This window comes from Pteropus vampyrus, unplaced genomic scaffold (genome assembly GCF_000151845.1).
Source record: "Pteropus vampyrus isolate Shadow unplaced genomic scaffold, Pvam_2.0 Scaffold984, whole genome shotgun sequence".
NCBI classification, from domain to species: domain Eukaryota; kingdom Metazoa; phylum Chordata; class Mammalia; order Chiroptera; family Pteropodidae; genus Pteropus; species Pteropus vampyrus.
The window spans coordinates 228322-237696 of record NW_011889765.1 but is presented as its reverse complement, the minus strand read 5'-3'; the positions used below and the strand labels follow the sequence as shown (position 1 = coordinate 237696).

Sequence of the window (9375 nt, the reverse complement as noted above, 5' to 3'; positions counted from 1 at the left end):
CTATGGAGTAGCCACTATTATTACTCTATCTTTATAGATGAGGAATTGAGGTCCAGAGCAGATGATAACTTGCCCAAGGCTGCATGGTCAGTCAGTGGTAGGGCAGTATATAAATGAGGGTGAGCTGGTTCCAGAGTGGATGTCCCGAAATCATCACCACTTAAGTCATAGAGGTCTCTGTCCTCATTCTTACCAAAGAGGCTCGGCACTGGGCATGGCACATAAGCCAGGATCTCAATAAATTCAAAGTCCTGGCCTTGCTCTTTCCTCCTCAAAACTCCCATTTTGCATATAAGAACACCAAGGCCCAGAGAGGCAGATGAGAATGGGAAACTCCCTCTGGGGCTCATGGGTGAGCAGACCCCATTGACTCAGGGCTCTATTCTTGCTCTCTGCCCTCAGTGGGTCTCAGTCTCCCCATCTGTAGAATGGGTGGTCAAGAGAGTGTGCTGTCTCATGGAGTCCTGGGGCCATAACTGGGTAACTTTACTCCCCTGCCCTATGGGGACCCAAGTTGGACACTTACTGTGTGTGCTTTGCGCATGTCCAATGATTTCGTGTAGAGAAAGTGCTCAGAATAGGCGAGTCATGGATCTATGACAGTGTAAAACACTGTTTGTTGTCACTGTTGTTACTATTCAGGGGTGGGGTAGGACAGGGCAGGAAGGTGGGGATTGAGGTACAGAGGTGCAGGACTCTTTGGGGGGTGTCCCTCTCAGTAGGTTTAGGGCAGAGCCACAGGCCTCATGGGTCCACATTAATTCACATTCCCCAGTCCCACCCACCCCAGCACCACCTGCCCAGGGCATACCCAGACTGCCATAGGGTCTCATGGACTTCCTCTCTATCTCTCTGTCTCTGTCCCTCTCTCTAAAACATCAGCTTTGTCTCCCTTCGGTTTCTCCACCTGTGTCATTGGTCCTTGTCATTTACGGGCATTATCTTTTCCTTCTGTCCATCTGTCTCTAATTCTCTTTGTCTCTTTCTGTTTCTGTCTCTGACTCTCTCTGTGCATCTCTCCCCCTCTTTCTGTCTTTCCTTTCTTTCTGTGCCCTCTGTCTCCTTCCAGCTCTGTGTCTCTTTTTCTGTTTGTCTCTGTGTCTCTGTCTCTCTGCCTCTCTACCTTCTCTATCCCTTCAATTTTCCTTCCCTTCCCCCACCCTATACCACTCCTTAAGGACCTGCAGAGGAACCAAATCCAGGTGCCACCTGTTTCCCGCCTCCAGAACAGCATGGCGGGCAACAAGTTGAGGCCACTGTCCCTGTGTGCCCCCCAGCCCCACCCCCATCCCAACACAGCCTTTTACCGCGGAGCCAACAGCCACAGTGGCCTCCATCTGATAAGACTTATCTGCTGCCCCAGGGCAGGCCAGAGCTGGCGTAAGCCCCAGTGGGGTGCTGAGTGAGTGTGCCCCTGTCTCCTTCCATCCCTGGCCTGGCCCCTGGGCTGGGGCTGGGTTGTCAAGATGTCCCACAGAGTTTGGTTCAAACCCCACCAAACCTCTCTGAGCCTTATTCTTCTCTCCTGCAAAATGGGTACAGTCACATCCCTCCTCTCTCCGTGGGCAAGAAGGCCAAGCCCACACCTGGCCCAGTACACAGTAGGGGCTTTACAAATACTGAAAAGCACAGCAGAGTCATGAAACCACATCTGTTATTTTTATTTTATCTTGGCTTCAGCCCACTTTGTTTGGTTGGACATCGAAATCCACAGGAGCCCAAGTCAAACAGGATCCAAGAATCTATACGGTGGGCAGGTGGAGGAAGGCTCCCACTGCTCAAGAGGTGCCCCACCAGCAGGGGGCCTGCCCCCTCCCCTGGCCTGCCCCACCCATTAGGGCACCAGCCACTCCCTGGGGAGGAGGGAGGAGGGAGAGGGGAGGGAGGGAGAGAAGGAGGAAGGGAGCCTCAAAGGCCAAGGCCAGCCAGGACACCCCCTGGATTCACACTGAGCTCGTCACATCCCCAAAGCAGCTGAACCCTCCGCATCAACCAGCCCAGGTCAGTCTCAGCAACCCCCATCCCTACCAAGAGTCCCCAGCAAGGCAAACCCTGGGCTTGCTGCTCCTTACCTCAAGGCTACACTCCCAGCCTGCTTCAAACTGCTCAACTCACTGTTGGTCCCCAAAGTGTCTACCACCCCTGAATCCCTTGACAGCTCCTCTAGACCACCTGTCTTTCCAACTCCCATATCTACTCCAAATCCACCTCACCACACTTCTGCCCTGACCCCTGTCCACATCTTCCAAGATATCTATATTCCTGATCCTGTAACACTGCTCCCATACCTCATCTCTGTTCCCTAAAACATTCTTTCATCTCCCAAAATCTTACTTCTGCCCCAAATTCAATTTTCATACACCCTACCTTGTCTGTTTCCCAATTCTCCCCCAAAACTCATTTTGCCCCCTGCCTATTTCTGCTCCCCAAGCCCTTGTTTGTTTCACACCATCCTTGCCTCTGCCCAAAATTCTTTCTTTGACCCCCAAACCTGTCTCTGTTCTGTGAAACCCTAGTTTTCATCCTTTTACCTCCATTTCTGCTTCTCAAACCCTATATTTGTTCCCTGTGACTTCTCTCTGATTCTCCCAAAACCATTTTTCTCCTCCAACCTCCTGGCTGTGTACCAAAATGTCTTTGTCACTCCAAACACCAAGTCTACTCCTCAGAATCTGTTCTGTCACATGAATCCTTATGTCTGCCTTCCCTAAAGCCCATCTCAGCCCCAACATGTCTCTGTCCCTGAGATCTCCTCCCTGGCCCCAAATCTTTCTTTACTCCAATTCTATCTCGGTCCTCAAACTCCTCATGCACTCCCATAACCCATCTCTAATCATCATCAGACACATTTCTCCCTATCCAAACCCATCATTGACCCCTAAATGCCATCTCTGCTCTAGTAAAACCCTTGGACCCCCAAACTTTTCCATGACCTTCAGAATCCATATCTGATCCCTAAACTACATCTCAAACTTCTCAACTTTATCTCCAATTCTCAAACTTCACTCCTGATTCCCAACCTTGTCTCTGCTTCTCCAAGCTATTTCTGATCCCAAAATGGGATCTTTCAAGGTTGTCTCTGCTCCTCAAGCCCTGTATCTGCCTCTCCAAACCCCATAGCTATATCCCGAACCTCTCTGACTCAACCCATACTGACTCTCAAATCCTCCCAAGACGCATCTAGCTGAGACCTCATCTCTGCTCCTTTCAGTCCTGTGGGATCTTTCCTTGAGGGCTGGGATAGGGTCATTACCTGGGGTGAGGGGCCGGGCCGAGGGAGAGTTGAGGGTGCCGGCCTGTTGCCTGTCGCCCGCCGCCCGTTGGGGCAGGACTTACTCTAGTGGGGCAGCTGATAAGGAGCTTTCATATCCCCCAACCTCGAGATAAACTTTATCTCTGTCCAAAGAGTGATAACTGGGGGTGGGGGAGCTAGGCCCCTGCCATGGGAGGGGTGGGCAGCCCTGGACACACCAAGGTGTCAGGTGCAGGGATGGGGGCAGTGGCGCAGGTGATAGATTATGGAAGATGAGATGAGGATGGGAGGATAAAAGAACAGTGCGATAGAGACAAAAAGCAAGAGATACACAGGGAGATGGAAAGAGAAGGGGAGGAGAAACGAAGAGATGTGGAGAAAAAGAGACAAGAGAAAAAGAGCAAGAGACAGAGACATGGAGAGAGAGAAAGGAGAAACGGAGACTCAAAGAAAGCAAGAGAGACAGAGAGACAGCAGGAGAAGGAGACCCAGGAACAGAAACAGAGAGTGAGACATGAACACAGAGACTCACAAATAGAATCCTGGAGAGACAGGGAAGAGATGGAGGCCGAGATGAGGAGGGAAGAACCCTCCCCAGGGAGAGATCCTGGGGCCTACGTTGGTGGTGGGCACACCTACAGGCCCATCTCTTTCTCAGCACAACCCCCAACCCCGGGCCAAACCTTTAGCTTGTCTACACAATGGGTCATGGAGGCAAGGGGTTTGAAGATGGCCTTCTACGCTATCTCCTTCACTCTAACCTACAGACAGGGAAACTGAGGCCTTCAGATTCACAGGGCAAGTCAGGGGCAAGGGTTGGTTTCCTGGCTTCTCATCTGGGGCTGTGTGCAGTGGGGCATGGTCAGGGATATAGGGATAGTAGGACAGATATGGAAATAAGGCCAGAGGGTCCAGAGAGAGAGTGGGGAAAGACAAGCAGAGACAGAGTGGGAGAGATGTAGATATGAGCGAAGGAGAAGAAAAACGGAGACATAAAGAGAGCTAAGAAAGAGATAGAGAAACAAAGAGATAAAAGACAGAAATAAAGATGGAGAGAAACAATCAGAAACATGGAAAGACAAAGAAAGGGAAATGAAAGCCTTAGACATTCACAATAGCACAGAGAGAGCAAGATATATCATGGGAGAAGAGAAAAATGAGAAATACATAGAGACAGACTTGAGAATAAACAGAGTGTCAGGGAAAAAGAGACTCAAGGACAGAGATACGCACAAGGAAGTACAGAGGCAAAGGGGCATAGATGGAGCCACCACCTCACAGGTTTTAGCTTAGCCCTGTCACCACCTCTTATCTGGCAGATGGGGAAACTGAGACCTGGGAATGGTGAGAACTGAAGGAACTCGAAAGCAGAACTATGGCCGACCTCCCCAGGGGAGAGGGTATGGGTAAAGGGAACACCTCCCACCTGTCCCCCTCCTCAGAGGAAGCCAGTGGCCTTGGGGTGATTTCAAAAGTTGGGCGGGGATGGCAGAGATAAGCAGTGGGGGTACTGACCCCCCCCCATGGAGCAGGGAGGAACTCTGTCTGCAGACCCAACGGAGATGGGGGAGGGGGGAGTCAGGCCGGAAACCATGGGTTTCTGAGAAAGTCAGAAGGCAAGATGCAACAGATAGGGATGAAGTTGGGGAGCACAGGAAGGTGAACCCCAAGATCCGGGGGGTGACTAAGTAGTTCAAGGGACTCTGATTCTGCACCCCAGCCCGCCCTACCCAGACTCCTCTAGAGGGGGAAGGGGAGGGAGGAGGATGGGGGCAGGGGAAAAACAGGAAGTGGAAGAGGAGAAAATTAGGAGAGAAAGAGATGAGCAGAAAGGGAGGGAGAGAAGGGTGAAGAGGGAGAAGAAGAGAGAAGAGAAAAGGCAGAGGGACAGGAGGGGAAGAGGAAAGGAGGAGGAGGAGGAAAGAGAAGTGGAGGAGGAGATAATAGAAAGGGGAAGAGGGAGAGAAGGTGGCAGAGAGGAGGAGAGAGAAGGATGAGATGGAGAGAGAAGAGAGACCAGGGAGAGAGGATGACTGGGCAAGGGAGAGAAAGAGGAGGGGAAGAAGAGGGGGAAGGGAGAGGAGGCAGAAGATGGAATGAAGAGGAGGAAGAGGAGGAAGAGGAGAGGAGGAAAAAGAAGGGAAGTTGAGTGAGAGGAGGGAAAAGAAGAGATAGGAGGCAGGAAGAAGGGAGAGGAAAGAGAAGAGAAAGAAGTAAAGGGAGGGAGGAGCAGAAGGGGAAGGATGAGAAGGGGGTGTGAGAGGGAAGGGAGGAAAGAAATGGGGTAAGAGGAGGAAGAGAATGAGAAAGGAGAGGAGGATAGGAAAGGAAAGGAGGATGGGGAATGAGAGGACAGAGTAGAAAACAGGGAGAAATGAGGGAGGAGTGGGAAGGGAGGAAAGAAGAGGAGAAAGGAACTAGGGAGATGGAAAGAAGAGATATAAAGTTTGGGAGGATGGAGTGGGAGGAAGTAACAAGGAGGGAAGAGGGATAAAGAGGGGAGGGGGAAGATTTGTGTCTGAGGATCCCTCCTGTCCTCACAGGTCAACCCGCAGAGGCCCCATGGAGTTCTCTGGCCTGGGAGCCCTGGGGACCTCTGAGCCCTTGCCCCAGTTTGTGGACCCTGCCCTGGTATCCTCACCACCAGAGTCAGGGGTCTTCTTCTCCTCTGGGCCAGAGGGCTTGGATGCAGCAGCCTCCTCCACTGCCCAGAACACCACCTCAGCTGCAGCTGCGGCTCTGGCCTACTACAGAGATGCTGAGGCCTACAGACACTCCCCAGGTAACTCCTTTAGGTGGCTATCCTGGCACTGGTTTCATGCTGATGGGTTGCCATGGACACCCTTAGGTAGGGCAGAATCCCACAAGGAGGTCTTGAAAATGGCCAGAAACCTTCACATGGCTGTGTTGATCACTTCCTCTACTTAAGTCCAGACTTGGGAATGCCCATACTCCTCAACCTGCCACATTGGGAAGCAATGTTGGAAGTAGGTGGTAGTGGCCCCAGTTGTCAAGAGATCTATGGGGCTCCAAATCCCAACAGTCATCCTCAAAGCCCACTCTGGCAACTACAGTTGCCAGAGTGACCAGTGGGGCTCAGGATTCAGGGGTCATCCAATGGCCAGAGTTGTTCTGGCAACCATAGAAAGGTTGGAAAGTTGGCCACCGTGTTGGGGCTGTTCGACACCATTGCAGCGTGAAAGCAGGATGGCTTTAGACTGCTCTGTCCTCTTCTTTCTTCCTTCCCATTCCTACCCTTACAACAGTCTTTCAGGTGTACCCATTACTCAACTGTATGGACGGGATCCCAGGGGGTTCACCATATGCCAGCTGGGCCTACAGCAAGACCGGGCTCTACCCTTCCTCGACTGTGTGCCCCACCCGTGAGGACTCCTCTCCCCAGGCCCCAGAAGATCCAGATGGGAAAGTCAGCAGCAGCTTCCTGGAGACCTTAAAGACAGAGAGATTGAGTCCGGACCTCTTGACACTGGGACCTGCACTGCCTTCATCAATCCCTGTCCCCAGCAGTGCCTATGGGGGCCCTGACTTTCCCAGTAACTTCTTTTCTCCCACCGGGAGCCCCCTCAATCCAGCGGCCTATTCCTCCCCCAAGCTTCGTGGAACTCTGCCCCTGGCCACCTGTGGTGAGGTTCCCAAAAAGGGACAGGGAGGCTGAGGTGGGGGAGGGGTCCAAGAAAAGTTAGGCTGAGCCTTGGTCCCTCTTCCTCTCTGTCCATCTTACCAGAGGCCAGGGAGTGTGTGAACTGCGGAGCAACAGCCACTCCACTGTGGCGGCGGGACAGGACAGGCCACTATCTGTGCAATGCCTGTGGCCTCTATCACAAGATGAATGGGCAGAACAGGCCCCTCATCCGGCCCAAGAAGCGCTTGGTAAGATCCCAGGCCTGCCTCCCCTTACCCAGGGATCCCTGTCCTCATGCTCTAGAAGAACCCACACCCCGTATCCCTTTCCTATCCACACAGAAACACAGCTTTGCACAGGAGAGCCTATCCTCAACCTACCCTTACAGGCTGCGAGTAGGAACCCCGCCCTCTCCCTGCACAGGAGCTTTCATCCTTGGCTTCACACTGGGATCACCTTGGGGCCCTCCCTTAGATGTGTTGATTTAATTGGTCTGGGGTGCTGCCTGGGCATCAGGATTGTTTTTAACTCCCCAAGTGATTCCGAAGTTGAGAACTACTGATATAGTCCCACATACAATACTGAAAGCCGCTATCCTGGACAAGAGGCCCTGTTCTCACTCTATAGAGAACCTACAGTCTGCAGCCAGTACAGGAAGCCCTGCCTTTACCCTGACCCTCTTGGGTCCTGAACAGTCCAGTGCACTAATCCTCACATTCTCACTTCCCCTAGATTGTCAGCAAACGGGCAGGTACCCAGTGCACCAACTGCCAGACAACCACCACGACACTGTGGAGGAGAAATGCCAGCGGGGATCCTGTGTGTAATGCTTGCGGCCTCTATTACAAACTGCACCAGGTGCGCCCTGCCCCTCGGAACCCCTTCTCCTCCTTCCCTCTCCCTCTTCCTCCCTTCTCCGTTATTCTCCTCCCTCCTCTTTCCACCTCATCTTTCCCTTCTCCACCCCATCTCCTTCCCCTTCCCCTCCATCAATCAGGTAATCTATGAGCTGCAGTCTTTCCCTATCCTTTCCCCAGCTCAGGGCCTCAAAACTTCATGATTCCTTAGGACAATACCTGTGCCACACCCAGAACCCTAGTCCTTGATCCAATTCCCTATTCTTAAGGAGTGGGGTAGAGGTGTCCCTAGCAGAGACATGGAGGCAAAGATGTGGAATTGGGAAACGTCCACGGCTCCCTTTTGACAGGTGAACCGACCACTGACCATGCGGAAGGATGGTATTCAGACTCGAAACCGCAAGGCATCTGGAAAAGGGAAAAAGAAGCGGGGGTCAAGTCTGGGAGGTACAGGAGCAGCTGAAGGACCAGCTGGCGGCTTCATGGTGGTAGCTGGGGGCAGTGGTAGCGGGAATTGTGGGGAGGTGGCCTCAGGCTTGACATTGGGCCCACCCAGTACTGCCCACCTCTACCAAGGCCTGGGCCCCGTAGTACTATCAGGGCCTGTTAGCCACCTTATGCCTTTCCCAGGGCCCCTACTGGGTTCGCCCACAGGCTCCTTCCCCACAGGCCCCATGCCTCCCACTACCACCACCACTGTGGTGGCACCACTTAGCTCATAAGGGCACTGAGCATGGCCTCAGGGCAGGGGTGGGGTCCCACTCCTCCTATAGTCAGCAGTCAGTACAACCCAACCCTCTGGGCCCCAGATATCCCTCGGCCTGGACCTTCAAAGCTTTTGTAAAATAAAACCAACAAAGTCCTAAAATTGGGGGTGAGTCTGTGTGGGACTGAATAAAGAGCCATGGTAGGTAGGGTGTGGAATAGTGTCTGTGATTCTTTGATGACCATGTGAGGCTGTGTGAGATGGCATGTGTGACCCCTCACAATAGTGGGTTATGATGTGCAATTATAACAGTATATGCAAAACTGCATGTGACAGGATCTGAGTTGTATGAGATGGCATGTGTATCCACACAACATGGTAAGAGACAGTGTGAGAGACTGGCTGATTGTGCTGCATGGTGGTGACCATGGGAGTGAGGCTGCAAGAGATGGCGTGCATGACATCAGGTGACTGTGAGAGGCAGGGCACAGGTGATTGTATGAGGATATGGATGTTTGTGTGCGACATCATGTGCTGAGGAAATGTGTGGGGTTGTGTTCATGTGATTGAGCACAACACAGGATGGTTTTGAGATAGTGACAACGTGTGTACTGGGCACAGAATTTGATCGATAAATATTTTTTAAATGTTAAAGAATGCGTATGACAGTGTGTGGCAACGTAACAGTGTGACTGTGAGGATGTGCATGTCAGGATGTCTTTGTAGGTCTGGAAATGGCAGTATCTCTGTGCAAGTCTTTGTGTGTGAGCATATCATGTGGCATATGCAATGTCACAGTGTCTCTGAGTGGCTGACAATGTGAGCAGCTCTGTATACTTGTTTGTGGAGGTATCAACATACGTAGTTTCAGGCGGTGTAAGTTAGGGATCCCCTTCCAAGGGACAGAAGACATACT

At 52.2% G+C, this 9375-nt stretch overlaps 1 protein-coding gene across 1 annotated transcript; it reads left to right on the top strand.

The window, feature by feature from the left end:
- Nucleotides 1-1876: 1876 nt before the first annotated feature.
- On the top strand, nt 1877-8617 carry GATA1 (GATA binding protein 1). The gene is made up of 6 exons (XM_011386231.1): nt 1877-2001; nt 5797-6035; nt 6520-6897; nt 6999-7144; nt 7629-7754; nt 8104-8617. Exons 2-6 carry the CDS (start codon nt 5816-5818, stop codon nt 8473-8475), a joined length of 1242 nt encoding a protein of 413 aa, XP_011384533.1. The 5' UTR covers nt 1877-2001; nt 5797-5815; the 3' UTR covers nt 8476-8617.
- Nucleotides 8618-9375: the final 758 nt, after the last annotated feature.

Coding starts and splice junctions, on each gene's coding strand:
- GATA1 (XM_011386231.1), top strand. CDS start 5,816: ATGGAGTTCTCTGGCCTGGGAGCCCTGGGGACCTCTGAGCCCTTGCCC. Junction 6,898..6,998: donor TCTGCCCCTGGCCACCTGTG/GTGAGGTTCCCA, acceptor CCATCTTACCAG/AGGCCAGGGAGTGTGTGAAC. Junction 7,755..8,103: donor TCTATTACAAACTGCACCAG/GTGCGCCCTGCC, acceptor CCCTTTTGACAG/GTGAACCGACCACTGACCAT.